Raw genomic sequence first — 18,633 nt, 5'->3', positions numbered from 1 at the left:
AACAAAAACATTTATTTCAGTGAAAAAATTAGTCCATTTCAACATTTTGAACAATAGGGCCCTACAATCTTTTGCTTTTTTTTTTAGAAAGTCTTTAATTTTTCTGATAATCAAATGAAAGCATAAACATTTATTTTTAATCAAATGAAAAATAAACCCTTTTATTTTTTGGCAAACAAACACAAGTTTACTGTTAAAATTAATACATGGGAAAAAAATTATATTCAGTTAAAAAAGTTTTAATAATGTATTTTTTCTACAATTAAGTGGTTAATCTTGTTGTAATATTTGTTTTTTACAAAAGTAGTACAAGACTAATATTTTTCTGTTACATGTTAAACCGTACTTTTATTTTGACAGGTTGCCGTGAAGTTTCTGTGTGTATACAAGATAATATGATGCTAGTTTTCTCAAATGAAACGGTAAAATTGACAAGAAGTGACACTCACAGCAGCTTTGGAGATTGAGTTTATCTGTTCATGTGAGATGCAAAGGCCAAAAATTACCGGGAGCGTCACGCATGCTTCAGTATGCAGGTAGTAAAAAAACGCTTCTCCGCCATTCATACATACAGAGAGGCAAACGGAACATGCAGGATTCATATTGAAATGCTCTTTTTTACGTTTCAGTTTTCACAGACACTAGTCCATAACGCAATTCGAATTAAGTGACAAACCAACTTTTGATTTATTAATCCAAAAATCGTCAAATTCCGCGCTATAGTAAATTCTGTTTTTATGAATTGAGTCCGTGATCCCATCCGTGTTTTCGCGGATGAGACATTGTAAACGCGCGACCATGTAGAGACAGAAATGACATGCCGTTGTGTAAATAAGATACATAACGTAAGGCTATTTAGTTTGTTTAATAAAATAACAAGGTATAGACCTGTTCTATAGAAAAGATAACCTTAAATGACTTCTGTTGTGATCTGGCGCTATATCGAAAATAAAATTAACCTGACGTTCAAGGGGGCGGGGGGTGGCGTAGGGGGGCGGGCAGTGGTTCGTTAAAGCAGTGGTTTTCGAACCCTGGGTCAGTGTTTCCCCTGCCATAACGAACCAATGTGTTTTTGTAAGAAAAATATCCATATTTAAAATGTAAGAATCACTTTAATCTAGCTTGCGCTAACAGTTGTACACGGAACTTGCTGCTTTGGGAAGGGGCGTAGCAGGACTGAAACAGTGTCTAAGCTGTTGGCCAATCGCAACGCAGTGGGACAGCTAGCTAATCACAACACATTTCGTTTTTCGAAGAAAGCTATTGTAATAATGTAAATAATGTGAAAAAAAATGTGTTTTTCGAACCGCCCAGCATGAGAGGATGTTCTAGTGCACCCCAAAACAAAATAAAGACTTTGTAAAAGAGCATAATAGGACCCCTTGAAATGTTTCTATATGTAAATAAAAAAATATATAATTTTAATTATTGGCAGGTTGAACGATTGTTTAAGGAAACTTATTTGACTTCACTTCTGTGCTCTGCTTTAAACAAGCTAAAAATACTTGCTCAAAATTCAGGCATTAATTCATTGGGCCCTGCTTATTATGATTAATTATGCGTGAAATCATCTCTTAATGATATTAATTGACAACTGGATATCTCATTATCTTGCCTGAAACAGAATGTCAACTTCAGCTTCTCACAACTTAAACGAAATCACTTATTTAAACCGAAAACTAAACATACTTGCTTCAATTTTAGTGTATTAGCTTTCTAAGCCAGTCATTTTGTATTTAGATGGCTTTTAAAGACATCAGTACCATATCAATACTATACTCTATTATTGTAATCCGCCATCAGCTGTTGCTGGACAGCAGCAGTTCACCTAGTTTTACACTCCAAATTGTTCATTTTGAATAATTATAAGAGCATCTTATAAAACTTGCATGCTCTGTCTATAATTACCACGGTGCTAGATATTATTGCAGAAATCTCCCTCTTCTTTGTCGACGCACATGATTAATGAAGTTACGTCGCGACTGAGGTTTTTCCCAGGAGACTTTTCTGTATGCGGCCTATATTTTTAGAAAATTACACACGGAACAAGCATTTAAAGCTTTAGGCAACATGCAAGTGTTTCTGTTAAATAATTTATTTGTTTAATATTTTTAGTTAAAGCTGAAATATAGAGAAAGTTGTGGTATGCTTTTTTATTGAACACTATTTATATTTTATTATTAGGCGCCAAAATATACAGATATTTTAATTCACAAGGGTTACGGTCGCAATTGCTGCCCGGTAATAATTTCAGAAACTTAAGAACCGTATGCATCATTTTCATTAAAATTACTGGCCCCTAAGTTTATTGCACATTTCTATTTAGCTGCACCGGCTCTGTGGGGAACTGAACCTTTTATCAGATGTGACTTTGACAAGCAATAACGCAGAGCTATTAATATTTCAATATGCGAGAATCTATTGAAGCGTGAGCTTCAAGTTTGACAAGAGAAACAACTTTTTTACATTTTTATTAGATGTGGGGAGGAAATCCCCTGGTGTTCAGAGAAATTTCTGCAGAATGTGCTCCAGTGTACCTTCCAGCACACCCGAGAGGGCGTATTTGGGAACAGTTTTTGAGGTTTATGCCAGATTTAATTTGCCCTAGAAAACCGTCAATCTAATATACATCAGTAGAATGTGGTTTGTAATGTTCTGGGTTACAAATAATAGAGGATATTACTAGTATTTAGCCAAGCTGTTTTCTTTATAAATAGCTCAATGTTTTGAGTCATCCAGGAAGAAGCGGGGGTATTTAGCGCTGTACACCTCCACATATATGACTGTTTGTCAAATATAAATGACAGTCTGTTCCACTTCAGCCACTTTTCATTCGCATATAAAGAGGAAGCGCATATTTCAAGCCTTTTTTCCTCTTTAAGCCCAATTATTTGTACAGTGCTCTGTGTATTCAGAGATAATATAATTCTCCCATCCAAGTCCACTTTTAAATCGGATATGACAATAATGCTTGAAGCGAGATTTAGATTGCATAATGTTGCCTGGTACAATTTCCTGAATGCTCGCTCATTTATGCTTTAGAATTTAGTTGCATCCCGCTTATTTCCCTGGTGTGCTTTCTAGGTGCTTATTTTGCCTTGAAAAGTAAAGAGTTTATTCTGTGTACTCTTTCCTCCTTTTATTCATACTTTTCTTTGACATACATTTTTTATATTGCATTGTTCAGTTTCCACACAAGTGTAGTCTCAGTCCCAGAATACCTTAACCTTGATCTAGCTTAAGATACATAGAGAGCTAGAGCTTCTATGCAGAATGCAAAGTTTGTGCATCTTTTGCTGTTGTATCAGTTTATCCCTTTCCATCGGTTCTTCTGTCCAATGCATACTTATTATTTTCTCACATTGCTTTGAAATTAAACTATATCTAGTTTTACCCATCTTCTCAATTTTTTATCTCCATTTTCTTGTTTAAATTCAAACTGTATTTTCTTACTCTTTCCTTAAGTCTATAGTACTTCAGCAGATCTCATTTAGATATACAGTCATTCCTTTGTGTGCTGCTCTCTGCAGTTTGCTTTTTCTTGTTCTATTTGCACTGCTCTACCTTTAATGCATTGCTGCGATATTTATGTCATATTATGGAAAATAATCTCTTAAGACCAATACAAATATCCTTTCCATTTACACTTTATTCATCCCCATTTATATTTATTCAGTCTGATGTAGAAGCCCTTTCTACAATTGAGTGTGTGCGACGAACAACCGTATAAGTCCAAAAAACACAAAAAACGAGATAACCACGTGGCATTAAATGTATATGTGAACTTTGTATACAGAAACAGTTTGGGGATATTTTCGCGCGACCAAGAGCCCGCATTTTAAACGTTAAAATAGCATCACGCGGAAAAACCGTCTGTGTCCACAAAGAAGAATGGAGATGCCGCTTGCTGTCATGTCCGCTTCGGACATTAAAAGGCAAACCTCGGCAAAAAAAAAAAGAGAGCCGACATGACCAAATGGAAGGACAGAGTAAGGAAGGCTTTGAGGGATACTGGAAAACCATATTTGACTCGAAGAGGAGAACAAAAACCAGGGAAAAATCCACCGAAAGATGTGAGTGGAAGAACCGTATATGTGATGTGATCTCTCTCTCTCTCTCTCTCTCTGAACGTGCTGAGGAGCGCTAAACACCGCATAAACAGTTAACCTATCAAAATAAACCACATACCATATATAATAAAGCTGTATTCATTCATATTTCTCGCCAGTCCTGTGTAAAGTACGGCAAGCAGAGTTTATTTGTTTATATATTTATTTATATTGTGAGATGGCGGAGCGCGAGAACAGTTTGAAGTTGTATATACACAGGTGCGCTGCGCCAGCTTTTCTAAAAAAACGACAAGGTGCACTATTGGAGCTATCTAAACATACATTGTATAACATTTAGCTATGATGTATGTCTGCATTGTATTTATTTATTTATTTATTAATTTATATATTGTTTTTGTTAATAATTCATTGTTATTGTCTGTACTGTAGGGTCTATGTATTGTACATTGTTCATACTGTATTTTCTGTTTTTAAATAATAATAACAATAAGCTTGAAATAAATGCTTAAAATTAACCTGAAGTTTCTGTTACTGTATTAAAACTAAGATAAAGGAATCAGATCTTTAGTGGTTTAAAGTGATATAATGAACTGGAGTTATACTGTTATTCCACACTAACTGGACATATACCATTCTTCCACATTTCAGAAATATAAATCACAATAACTTTTGATTTTTAATACTGACACTGAAAAATGTTATCTCCTTAGAATTGAGAAGCTTTTGTTGTCTATTTTCAAGTAAAATAAAAATATATAATATAATGTTCACAATCCAAATGAAAAAAATCTTATTACTCAAAATTTAAAAATATGGACTTGTATGGTTCTTCGTCTCAAGGCCTCAATTGTCAATCCGCTTTTTTGAGTTCTGCACAAAATACTACATAAACCTGCATTTCTGAGAAAAAAGTCACAATTGTGAGTTTATATCTCACAATGCTGACTTCTGAGTGCAGATAGTGACTGACAATAGTTCAAATTTGCCTTAAGTTCCCAATAAAGCATTGTTTATTTATGATTTTAATAAATAGAATAAAAAACACTGAATATGTTATACAATGTATGTAATAGACTGAGTTGAAAATAGTATTTACAACTAGTTGCACTATGTATAAATATATAAATAGCATCTAACAATCTACACTTAATGCAAATACCATCTAACTTTACGGAAGCCCGTTTCCACAACTGAATGAAAAATAAAGGTAGTTGCGACTACTTATCTTACAATTATGACATTTTTTCTTGCAATTGCGAGTTTGCGTCTTGCAAATGATTTTTTTTCTCAAAATTGTGAGATATAAATTTGCAATTATAAAAAATGAAGTGATATAAACTCGCAATTGCGATGTATAGTCAGAATTGTGAGATATAAACTCCAAATTCTGAGAAATAAAGCCGCAATTTTGAGAAATAAAGTCAGAATTGTGAGATATAAAGTTTATGTAGTATATTGTTTATATTCACAGTTGTGAATATCAGAATAACATCAGTCTTTTTCCCTTCAAAATTGGATTTTATAACTCAGAATTCAGAGTTTATATCTCTCAATTCTGAGAAGAAAGTCAGAGTTGCGAGATGCAAACGGAATTCTGATTTTATTTCTAACAATTGTGTTTATATCATGCAATTCTGAGAATAAAAGTCAAAATTGTGATTTTATATCTCACAATTCTGGGTTCATTTCTCACAATTTCAAGTTTCTGTTTCGTTAAGTTTGTATCACACAATGCTCATATATTTTACTACAGATTTAGCTACAATTATGCGGAAGAAATGTAGGATTTTTGTGATTGACAGATGAATGAACATGGGACTGTGTTTTGAGTAGATTGTCTCCTTTATCTTCTGCTTAATCATATAGACTGAATATGTAGTCAATCAATCAATCACCTTTATTTATACAGCGCTTTTAACAATACAGGTTGTGTCAAAGCAACTTTACAGTATTAAATAGTTAGTTTTTCAAATTGGTATGTTTCGTCGGGCCGTAAAGAAATATAGAGCTGAGTATCATGAGCATAACAGTGAAAAAAAGTGAAAGATATCTCCCAAGGGTAATATGTAAAGCGTAAAAAGTAATGTCCTTAGTACTGAGCCTTGAGGTACGCCATACTGCACCATACTGTAGTATTCTGTTATACAATGTATGTAATAGTCTGAGTTGAAAATAGTATTTGCAACTATATGTATAAATATATAAATAACAACAATATTTACAGTCAATGCAAATAGCATTTAACTATATGGAAGACTGTTTCCAAAACTGAATGGAAAAAAGGTAATTGCGACTATTTATCTCGCAAATCTGACTTTTTTTTTTCTTCTCAGAATTGTGAGATATAAACTCACAATTCTGAGTTATAAAGTCAAAATTGAGATATAAGTTTGCAATTCTAAAAATGAAATCAGAATTGTGTGATATAAACTCACAATTGTGAGTTTTAAAGTCAGAAGTTGTGACTTGTATAAACTTGCAGTTCTGAGAACATGAGTCTTTTTCCCCTATCCCCTTTTTCCCCCTTGGACTATAACTCGGTAAAAAGTCTATAACTGAGAAAAAATCAGAAATATAAGATACAAACACAATAAAACTTAATTTCTCACGATTTCGAGTTTATATCTCACAATTCTGATAAAAAAAAAGTCAGAATTGCGAGTTTGTATGACACAAGTGTGAGAAAAAGTTTGAGATAAAAAGTCCAAGTAACGTTTTTTAGTTTTTATTTAGTGGCAGAAACGGGCTTCCATATGGGTTTCCAATTTGTGTAAATAGCATCTGAAATGGCACAAAGACACTCAAAATAGCCTATTATAACATATTTTGTACACATTTTATATCTGTTTTATTTAAATAACCTGCTTATTGCAAAAAGGTGGTGCTTCATGGCAATTTGATCAATAAAATGAAAACTATGTGAACAATAATGCTAAATGAAGAGAAGAAAGAATAAGAAAACTATATCAACTATATCAAAACAGCCAGTAAGCATTAAGATATGAGCTATTAATGAACAATGAAGAAAGGCATGCTCATATATTTTTCGGCAGATTTGCTACAGTGAAGCGGCAGAAATGTAGGATTTGTGTGATTGACAAATGAATGAACATGGGGCTGTGTTTTGAGTAGATTGTCTCCTTTATCTTCTGCTGTCTAGGCAGAAGAACTTTGCCCGTGGCATCGAGCAGCAGCTCCCGGATGGCATGGTAGTTGCGTCTGTGCCGACTGAAGCACAGTGTCACGAGGAGCTTTCAGACCCAGTGCCTGATCCAGAGTACCTGACTGGTAAGAACATATAAATTCCTGATCAGTCACTTTCACTGTACTTGCTGTGCTCTTGTTACTGTATGTTTTTGTGTAATATCTGCAACAAAAATGCATTATCTTCACTTTTTGCAAACAATTTGATTATCTAATTGGTGTATTATGTAAGTATTTTTTTTTTAATTAATTGATATTACAGTTTTAAGGTTTCAAAATCAGTTCAAACTGATGAATTGTGTAATCTGTCACCTTATTTATTTGAGGAGCAGTGTTATTTTATGGTGTTGGCGCTAACAGTGTTACATAAGCTGAGTGACAATATCTTATGATAAATATGATAACTGCTTCACTGAGGCCACCTCATGAAATAACTGGCTAAAAGGCTTTATGTTGTCAGTCAGTGACTCATAGAAAAGCTCGGTGTTGTGTTCTGTTGGCTTAGGCTGCTGAGTCATACTGTGTATATTTCAATAGAAGTCGAAAAAGAATGAAAACTTTGTGAAAAGATTAACAAGAATGAAAGAAAGGGGGCACTTTTGAATAGCAGAAATATGAAAATTTTATATGTATAGGCCTAAGAAAATTTGATCAAATATTTATATTCCTGTGTGAGAGTGACATAAATATGAGTAATACTGGACAAAATGCACTGTTGCATTCACTCATACTTTGTTATTTCAAAGTATTTCTTTTTAATTTTCACATTTTTTATTTGGTTTTGTATAGTTTGTTTGTATACTTTTTCACATTATCAAGAGCTGTATAAACAAATTGTAATTTAAGTTTTGAAAACCTTCTATTAGTCTTAGAGATTATAAATGTTTGTCTTGATTAAATAAGCCTCTTAATCTCGCCCTTGACCTTATTTAAGCAATTCCTCTTCTTTGCTGCTAAATCCATTATAGTAGCTCTCTTCACTTGGACTTCTTGCTAAACATGATCACAACAAGTCCATTCATTATTTCTATTGCCAAAACTGCTTTTATAAAAAATGTAGTTTAGATCCTGCCTTCGCTGCACAGCACATGTCATAAAACTGCACAGCCTCTAGTATTTTATTGCTTATTTAATTGTTTTTTAAGAAGGAAAAATTATTCAAAGTATTCCAGGTCAAGGCGCTGCACATCCATCTTCGGTGGTTGTGTTTGTGTGCATATGTTATAAATTTTCTTAAAACTTCCAAACACTTGACTGGTTCACATTATCTCCTGCCAGATCAAGTGGATGATGAAGAGGCATAAAACGAAGAGGGTATTAACAAAATCATTTTTCAGGAGCTTCTGGATGCTGCTGCCTCTGTCAGGACTCATTAGTTGACCAATCTGACTCCCCTCTGGAGTTTACTGAGCTAAAAGTATTCTACATGGCACCCCTAAATACTGTAGGGGGTTAACTTTTATGCTCCTGTTAATGAGAAAGAAAAGAAGGGTGCGGGGAAATCCTGTACCGTCAAATGAGGCTTCAGAATGCGGCATCTTTCATCATACTCTGCCCCTCTGGCTTCGGCCACCCATATCATACTGCCAAAGAATGAAGGATTATAGTCCTTAAGGTCTGATGTAAAATAAACAGCAGGAAAGGCCAAACAGAATAGAAATCTTATGTGCTTGTTTATGCTTTCTTTGTCCGGGAGCTATTGCCAGCTATGGTATGCTATGTAATATGGTATGCTATGTAATAATCTCTTTGTGCTTCTTTATATACTATATCGTTTCATGTGTATCTTGTCATAAGTCCTTGAATAGATCTGAAGCATTCTGCACTTTATGGATGGCTGAAAAGTCTGGACTGAATTTGTACTTAAGATGTTCCTGCCATAATCTGGAGTTGCTACTTGGGTGTCAATCAATTACAAAAAAGAATAAAATTACATAATACACTGATTAAAAATGCTAATTGCATTTATCAGCACTTAATAAGAAGAGCTTACAAATTCAGACACTTTAAAGACAGTTCAGCACTGAATAGAAAAGTGACTTTATAAGCTAAATGTTTATTATCATTTTTTATTGCTTTTTTATTTATTTATTTTTTAACATAAGCCTGTCAGTGGCATACAATTGACAAAAACTCCATGTACTATTAAGTTTATAGTCGGACAGTGTTTTTGGCAGTATAATGTTGTTTTAATGTCACGTAAAAAAAAAAAAAAAAGATCTAAGATTATGAGAATAAAGTATAAATATTTTGAAAAAAAAAAGTCAAAATTTGCGAGAATAAAGTCAAAATATTTTGAGAATAAAGTCAAAACCATGAGAATAAAGTCTAAATACTTTGAGAACAAAGTCAAAATTTGCGAGAATAAAGTCTAAATATTTTAACAATAAAGTCGAAATATTATGAAAAGTCAAAATTACGAGAATAAAGTTGAAATAGTTTGAGAATAAAGTCAAAATTACGAGAATAAAGTCAAAATTATAAGAATAAAGTCATAGCAATACAATGAAGTTGAAATTATGAGAATAAATTTGAAATATTTTGAGAATTAAGTAAAAATTACGAGAATAAAGTCAAAATATTTTGAGAATAAAGTCGTAGCAATACGAGAACAAAGTCGAAATATTTTAAGAATAAAGTTGAAATTACGAGAATAAAGTTGAAATTACGAGAATAAAGTTGAAATGTTTTGAGAATAAAGTCATAGCAATAAGAGAATAAAGTCTGAATATTTTGAGAATAAATTTGAGTTACTAGAATAAAGTCAAAATTCTAAGAATAAAGTCATAGCAATATATTTTGAAAGCAAGGCGAAATTCTGAGAATAAAGTCGTAGCAATATGAGAATAAAGTCAAAATATTTTAAGAATAAAGTTGAAATATTTGGAGAATAAAGTCGTAGCAAAACGAGAATAAAGTCGGAATATTTTGACAATAAAGTTGCATTACTAGAATAAGGTTGAAATTACAAGAAATTACGAGAAATTCTCCCGGTGCTCCCAATCTTGTACTTTCATACGACTTAATTCTCATAATTTTGACATTATTCTCAAAATATTTCAACTTTTTTATTCTTGTAATTTTGACTATTCTCAAAATATTTTAACTTTATTTTCGCATTGCTTAATTCTCATAATTTCGACTTTACTCTCATAATTTTGATTTTACTCTAATTTCGACTTTATTCTCGTAATTTTGACTTTTTTCTCAAAATATTATAACTTTAATCTTGTAATCTTAGTTTATTTTATTTTATTTTTGAGCGAAAAATATATAAAATATATAATAAATAATTATTGCAGTGTAAGCAGCATAAATAAAAAAATTTGTTTTTGTTTTTTCAGATTGAAATGAACATTTTAAATTGTCAGCCCTTGTTGTTGAACAGCTAGTTAAATTTAGAGAAGAAAAAGCTGACATTTATCACATTTTACAGCAATTTTATTATGGCTAACTTGATTCCCCAACCACCATTCGACTCCAATTTGTAATCCAGTCTAAAGGTCATAAGTGTATGAAATGGTCCGGTGTGGGTCTGTAATATTGCTTGAGCTTCCGGGGAGTGCAGGTGCATTCGCTCAATGAAACAATGGTTGACATAGCAGGTCTTCAGACATAATGGTCATGGCATCAGGTGAAACTTATGAGAGGTCATATTGGATACTTGTGAGAAGATTAAAATGGGTAATCTAGAAGAGTCATCCTCTGTCAGTCATGCTTGAGGCCTTGGCTGTGAAGACAGAGGTTATTTATCTATTTCAGTGTGACGTGCTGCAGGCCTGGGAGGGAGGCGTGTGAGGCAGGTGGTTCGGTGCGGAGCTCTCCAACCCTTCAGACTCATCACCCCAGCACCTGATGCTCTCTAAGCTCCTCTATTGCAAGAACTGCAAATTATGCATAATACACGACTCATTAGTCATATTAGACACATGTACGCCATTCAGACTTTTAATTACTTCCATAGAAAGCTTTTTGGAGTGCACATCCTCTGTCCTCTCACCAGCAGAACACTTTGATTCAAGTCAAGTAAAGCTTTTTTGTGTTATACAAAATTATATTTGAGGCTCTTTAGTCAATTTAAATGTATAGCAGGAGGGAATTAAACAGAAATAAAGAACAAGACATAGTATCATAATGTCATTATAAATCATAATGTCATAATGCCGATATTCAGCCATATATTACGTCAACGAGTGTGATATTGCATTTATACAACAGTTCGACGGCATGAGTGTGTAAATACATAAAATAACAACGGAGTGGCCTTCCGCCACGAATTCAAATTTAAAGTTGACAGTTTAACAGCTGAGCCCAAGCCTCTGTTACTAATTCCAAAATGTCACTTTGGAACTAGTAACAAAGGAACGTTGAGTTGCTTCATTGAAAGCTTATTGTATTGCTGTATTAAAAGCTCACTATATTATGTAGGGTATTATGAGAGAGAGATGGACTGGGTGTGATTACCTGCATCTGAAACAGCATTCATTCTTCAGATCGGTCTCGTATTCACAAAAAACATTAGTTTGAATATCTGCTGAGGAAAGCGTTATCTTTGTCGTAACATTGATATCCCTTCCGGTTTTAGCGTTAACTTTTCAAAGTAAAAGTCTTTACTGCTGACTTATAAAAACAGTCTCTTGTTGCCATCTAATGGCGGGACAATGTAACTAAAATCACGCAATCTAAAAACGCGCACCATTTTTCAAAACTAAACACTATTATTAAATACCATGTATATATCTTAATGATATTTAATAAACAACAACAGCCATCATAAAAGTTTTTAGGCAATTTAGTCAAAAGTACAAAGGCAGCGCTCTAATATACAGCATTGAATTTACATAAACAAGAGATTTTGCTAAAACTATCTTCTTTGGAACAAATAATAGATTAAAGAGACCAAAAACTACCGTTAGATTTACCCACAACAAATAATGTTTAATGTGTAACTATTATAGAGACATCAGAGTCAGCTGTAAATTCCAGAAGATCTGGCCGAGGTGAGGTGCTCTCGGGTGGGTTCATGAGTGCAGAACTGCCACTGACGATCTGGAGCTCTAATGTCCGAAAACGTTGATGCAAATTTTCAAATAGACGTTATCTTTATTAACAAACTGCATATTTGAACTATAAACAAGTACATTCTCACCTGAAAACCTCTTAAAACTACATTTCGTGACACCAAAAATGAATGTATATAAAGTTATGCATAATTTTTAAATAATATTTTACTGTTTAAAAAAAAAGTGTTCGATCTCAAACTTTTGAACCGTAAATATGTGGGGAATTAGAGGACTTCATGTCTCTTGGTTTTGTTTGCATTTTATTGTCCTTTTAATCCATGAAGGGTTTCTTGTTGCTTGTTGTAACCTTGCAGCAAAATTCTTTGCGGCAGCATTTAAGAAGTGGGGTAAAACTCCTGTTTTAAGAAAAGCTTTTGTTTCTTGCCCATGCCCTTAATACATCATCGCTGTGTTTTCCCCTCGCCTGCCTGGAGGCGTCAGTTCTGAAACTCACCTGAGGTTAAATTAGTTACTAGCTCAGGTAATTGGGTACGGTACGGGCAAGTGGCACAAACCCGAGCAGTCGTTGAAGTTGTCAGGCCTCTGCCACCCTCCCTTGCTGATTTGGGCAAGTTGGTGCGACGGTCAGTGTATTTGTCACTATGTCAGCACTCCTGGAGCCGTTCCTCCCAACCCTCTCAGGGCAACGCATTCATCTTTCTATTCATCTCTGGGTTGGAAGTCATTCATCATTGGACCAGAGGACTCCATCAATTATTCCAAAGGGAAAGGAAGAAGGCCGAGAAGCTTTGAAAGGCAAATACATCTTGATTTAATTGGAATGCAGGTAGAAAGCACATTGGCACTAAGCAGATTTCCTGCTGGAAGAAAGAAAGGAGGGAAATCATCTCTGCCTCCTGATGCACATGGTGACTCACATTCAAGGCCACAGATGGAGATTCTTTGAGGGTGGGGGTGCTCGGGTTAAGCAACACTTGTCTTTGTGACATACAATTCGCCCGGGGTTTCTTTCAAAGGCACGTGCACGCCAGCACGGTTTCATGGCAATCAGAATGAAAATGCTAAAAGAAATTATGTTACGTGAATCAAAAACACCACAGGTTCTACAGCCCGCTAAGCAGGTACCGGGTGGCGAGCGGACGATGAATAGACGCCATTGATCATCAAACACAAAGGAGTCTGCAAAAAGAGAGTTGAGTGAAATGGCTGACACATGGATTTCTCACTGCTTCTTAAGAATTAGCTGTGCTTGGGCAATCTCCTGAACGCAGCTCTTGAAGAAGGCACAGAAGTGACAAGGTCCAGATTTAATCGGATGGATCCAATCAAATTGGGCCTTTGTGAATGCTCTGCAGTGGGAGTTCCTGTAATCCCAAAGAATGGCCTGGCAGGATCGATGAGCTGGAGATTTCCTGTTTCATGTTTGGAAGTTCTTTCATCACCGCCCATGTGTGCAGATACCACCTTGCAGTTTCAGTCCATGAGGTTTCCTAGTCGCTACACGGCAAGAAGTGGAACCGATGAGTATCTGCCATGCTTTTTAGTGCTTGGCGGTGTGTTATTTCTGCTTGAGTTCTGTCGTGGACAGTTTTACTGTCTAGCAGAAGGTGTTGTGAGTTGATAGGTGACCTTGCTGTGAATTTTAAAACTTTTTCTGCGTCTTCTGTGATTTATCACTTTGTCTGCTAGTTATTTTTAATCTGTTATCTCTCATCTCTAGAATATCTGTAGTTGTTGCAAGGTTGTGTGCAATTCAGAGTTGAAGAATTGGCTTCTTTTCTATTCTTGAGTTCTATATATCTATATATCTATCTAACTACATGGTAAAAATTTTTTTTTTTTTTTCAAATTTAGGAATGAAAGATCAATGGAGAGTTTTCTAAAAATATCTATCTATCTATCTATCTATCTATCTATCTATCTATCTATCTATCTATCTATCTATCTATATCTATCTATCTATATTACAAAAACAATTTTTTAGTTAGAAATAAAAGATTAAATGAATGTTTTTTAAAATTAAATATATACACTAAAATGACTGAAAATAATGACTTTCAAAGAAAATAACATTTCATTCTTTCTATTTCTTAATGAGAGTTTTCTAAAAATATCTGTTATCTATATCTATCTATCATCTATATCTCTATTGCGAAAACAATTTTTCAGTTAGAAATAAAAAATAAAATGAATGTTTTTTAAATATCTATCTGTCTGTCTGTCTGTCTGTCTGTCTGTCTGTCTGTCTACATGGTAAAAATGTTTTTTCAAAGTTAGAAATAAAAGATCAATGGAGAGTTTTCTAAAACATCTATCTATCTATCTATCTATCTATCTATCTATCTATCTATCTATCTATCTATCTATCTATCTATCTATCTATCTATCTATCTATCTATCTATATATCTATCTATCTATCTATCTAATATTTTCTAAATGTATCTATCCAGAAAAACTTTGATTTTCTAGTTTAAAAATGACAGCTATGAATTTCTTTTAAATTATTTCAATTCTGCTTCCTTGCAAGATTTAAATTGAAGTTCTGCATCTTGTTAGATTATTATAATTTAATAGGCATGAACAGTTCAATTATAAATGCCATACTTGTATGTAAGGGCCCATAAAAGTCAAGGCAGAGGGGGGGGGAAACTCCCTAAAGGAGTCTGTGACCAGACCGCATCTGTATTTCGAGCAGAAAGCAGATCTTTAATAAATAATGATTCAAACTTTGCATCTCCTGTAAATGAGATGCAAGCTTACATCAAACAAATTAGCGTGTTGACCCAGTAGTTGATTCATTTGCTTAATTGCAATACAGTCTGTGACTTTTTCAATAAACTATAGTCCAAAATACCTCCCAGTAAAAATAAATAAATAAAAAATGTAAACTCTAATGACTTTCAAGGCCGCGTGAGCATTTGTTTATTGTAGCCTCAGAATACAGAACACGGTTCATGTTTATTCTTGTTATGACAGGTGCTCCTTTAGGATGTTTTCTTCGCATTAGGGAACTTCACATGCTATCTATACTTTATTAGACCTGTCAGGAATTGGAATTGGAAGAGGAGGTCACACCTTCAGGGGATCATTTCCAGTCAGTTCCCAAGCCAGCGTGTGGCATCAGCAAAGCAATCTTTTCAAACATTAGCTTAGCCGCTCAATAGTCTTATAGTACCATCATGAATTGTGTTTTTGCTTTATTAACGTGAATGTCATCTCTGTGTCTGTATTTTGAAGTTGTTGTTAGTTTCCTGGCACTTCCTTCCAAGTAAACATTGAGTGTTTCAATACTTAATCTGCCCATTTCCGCCACTGAATAAAAAAATAAATAAAGTTATTGCGACTTGTTATCTCACAATTGTAAGATATAAACACAATTCTGAGAAATTAAGTCAGAAATGTGTGATATAAACTCGCAATTCTGAGAAATTAAGGAGAAACTCACAATTGCGAGTTAAGTCAGAATTGTGAGAAAAACTCGCAATTCTGTGAACACATCAGTCTTTTTTTATTCTCAGAACTGGACTTTCAGATTTGCGTGAAACAACTCGCAATTGCAAGAAAAAAAGTTAGAATTGCAAATTTATTTTTCACAATTTTAACTTTATTTCTCATGATTGTGAGTTTTATGCCTCAATTCTGACTTTACATCTAGCTATTCTGATATCTCACAGTTCTGAGAAAAAAGTCAGAATTGTGAGATGTAAACTCGTAATTGCGAGAAAAACAGTCAGAATTGTAAGATTAAAAAGTCGCAGTTACCTTTTTTGTTTTTTATTCAGTGGAGGAAACAGGCTTCCATATATTCTGTACTACATAAAACATCTCAGAGCTCAGAGCACTCATAAGTTCATTTTGCACAACTGTAATCAGTCTTTCCATTTGTTTTCGAAGTTCATTGGAAACATAGGACCTAAAATAGATTGTGTTAGTGTATTTTTAGTATTGCGAAGCCATTGTACACTGCATTCAAGAATTAGAAGTAACTTTATCTCTAGTTTGGGCATTAACTTTTAACATCTCAACAAGATAACATGCAATTTTCTAAACTTTTTAGACATATGCTCACACTAGTTTTGTGTTGGGGAAGACATGAGAGAGGTTTGGTCAAATAGTTCTGCATTTTGGATGTTTAATTCTCTGTTTTCAAGTAGATGTCTCACGGAGCCTATGGATGATTTGTGAAGTTTATGTTTAATTGATATATGTGATATCAGAATACATCACATTTCCTTTTCATCTTTGTTTATTTATTGTTTATGCTTTCCAGCGACAGCATGTTGTGCGAGTTTTGCTGTTTATTTAGTCTGCTGCATCTGTCACTTATTAATATACAAATGTGGAATTTCTGCCTGCCGTAACGCCACGCTTGTCGAATCCCAAGAAAATTATACCCCTTCTCTAATTGTTCAGTTCAACTCAAAATGAATCGGAGGGTAAAAACAGCTTTGCCTGTTCTGCTGCAATTGAAAAAAAGCGTTCTTTACAATCTTTTGACTTGTTCTTTACCTTACCTGCCCCCAGCACAGTTGCTAAGGCAATGTGACATTTTTGTCCCTCATATTACACCGGCTTGTGTTACAAACCGAGTTGAGCAGTTCACGAACGTCACTGATAATTATTCTATAATTATGCAAACTGGAATCCAGTTGTGCATGAACGTTATACAGAATGTAGGAACTTAAACCTTTCTGCTGCTAATTGCATCTGCTAATTAATAATCTTTTTGCCATTTTGTAGATGGAATTAAGCATATACAGACGTTTGTACATATATGTTTTACTATATCCACTTATACGTACAGTCTGGAATAAATTCAGTTGAAAACAGTATTTGATGTGGCATACCCAGAGAGAAAGGGGGAAAAAGAAGCCCCATTAAAATTCAATTTGGGGCGCAGTCCTCAATGGTAATCACATTTGGGGTTTAATTTATTCTTTGACACTGATTAATTGCATAGAATTGCTGGAGCCATTTCCTGCTGTAAACGTCAATTAATTAGCCGACAACATTAGATGTGATAATTAATACAGTGGGTGCCACAGCATGGGCCCTGGATCCTTCACGGGTGGCCCTTCAGGTGCCTGTGGCCGATGCAAACACCCCAATTTTGGCATCTAGGGGGATCTGGAAGTTGAACGAAGGAAGGAACTTCTGTGCATAGGTTGATGTCTAGTTAAGGATACAGACAGCAGTGGTGGTGTCAACATCCGTTCTCCCTGTGGTCTCGCTGGGTTTGAGAACCCTTGTTGATCACTGACATCAGTCTGAGTGGCAGTGATTCATTCTGGAGCACAGAGTCCCTCTCCCAAAGTCCCTCTCAATTAAAATGGTAGCATATGGCCCAGTGACCAGTAAAGCACAGAGGCAGCTATCTGCTCTGATGTCTGGAGATTCTGATAGAGACGTCCCTCAGTAGGGCTGAGAGGGAAAGTGTGTCACCTTGATCTTTTAAGAAGTGTCCGTTCCTCCTCGAGCGTCTATATTTGGAACAGATAGATCCACTTGACGGATAGTGTCCTGTTGGCCAAATTGTTTACTGTGTTAATTTGTTTGCATGACTTTTTGACTCAATTACACGATGCACTTAGATGCATGCGTCCTTCACGTATGCTAATTTGAAGGGCGGTAAATGTCAGTTAGGCAAAATATGTCTCTTAAATGTCACTAAGGAGCTTTAATAACCAGAAACATTGTTTTTTTCACATATTTGCACTTTGCAGCATCATTGACAGCACAAGAGCACAGCCTGTCATTTCATTTCACATGTGCTAGTGCTACTGAAAATGTGATATCTTGGCGTCTTTTTAATTTGAAAGAAAGTTCTAAAAGAAGTTCTGTCAGCTTTCTCGGGTGACTGGTTTAATGAGTTGCCTTACTTGATGATGAATAGGATTTGCAATTCTTGCATTCATTTACACAAAGAAGGTGTTAAAGGTAAGTATACAAGATTGATGTTAAGATACATTCTCATATCCCAGTATGATGTGTAGAGACAAATAAGCAATTAACTGCTCTTAGGCTAAATTTACAGAAATTTGGAGTTTAAACTGTTGCCAGAATTTGACACGATTTAACAGTCATTTCTTAAAGGGATAGTTCACCCAAAAATGAACATTCTGTCATTAATTACTCATTGTTGTTCCAAACCCATAGGACCTTTGCAGAAGGCGAAATTTACATTAAATTGCAGAGTAAATTGTTGCCAGAATTTTACATGATTTAACTGTCATCGGATGCTAATTTTCTATGTTGTTTGAACATTAATGTGTATTGGCAGTTTGTGTACACAACCACCCTACATTGATAAAAATCCACCCAGTGGTATTTATTT

At 34.6% G+C, this 18,633-nt stretch overlaps 1 protein-coding gene across 1 annotated transcript in view; it reads left to right on the top strand.

Annotated features, from left to right (window-relative positions):
• astn1 (astrotactin 1) overlaps positions 1–18,633 on the top strand; it is a 344,209-nt gene that overhangs the window by 193,020 nt on the left and 132,556 nt on the right. The window contains exon 14 of the mRNA XM_073849391.1: positions 7,231–7,358. Within this exon, the coding sequence (XP_073705492.1) occupies positions 7,231–7,358 (128 nt within the window). The remainder of the gene's footprint in view (positions 1–7,230; positions 7,359–18,633) is intronic.

Source organism: Garra rufa, chromosome 10 (genome assembly GCF_049309525.1).
Source record: "Garra rufa chromosome 10, GarRuf1.0, whole genome shotgun sequence".
Classification (NCBI taxonomy): Eukaryota; Metazoa; Chordata; class Actinopteri; order Cypriniformes; family Cyprinidae; genus Garra; species Garra rufa.
The sequence above is the reverse complement of the archived record's forward strand: the minus strand, read 5'-3'. Positions and strand labels throughout refer to the sequence as shown.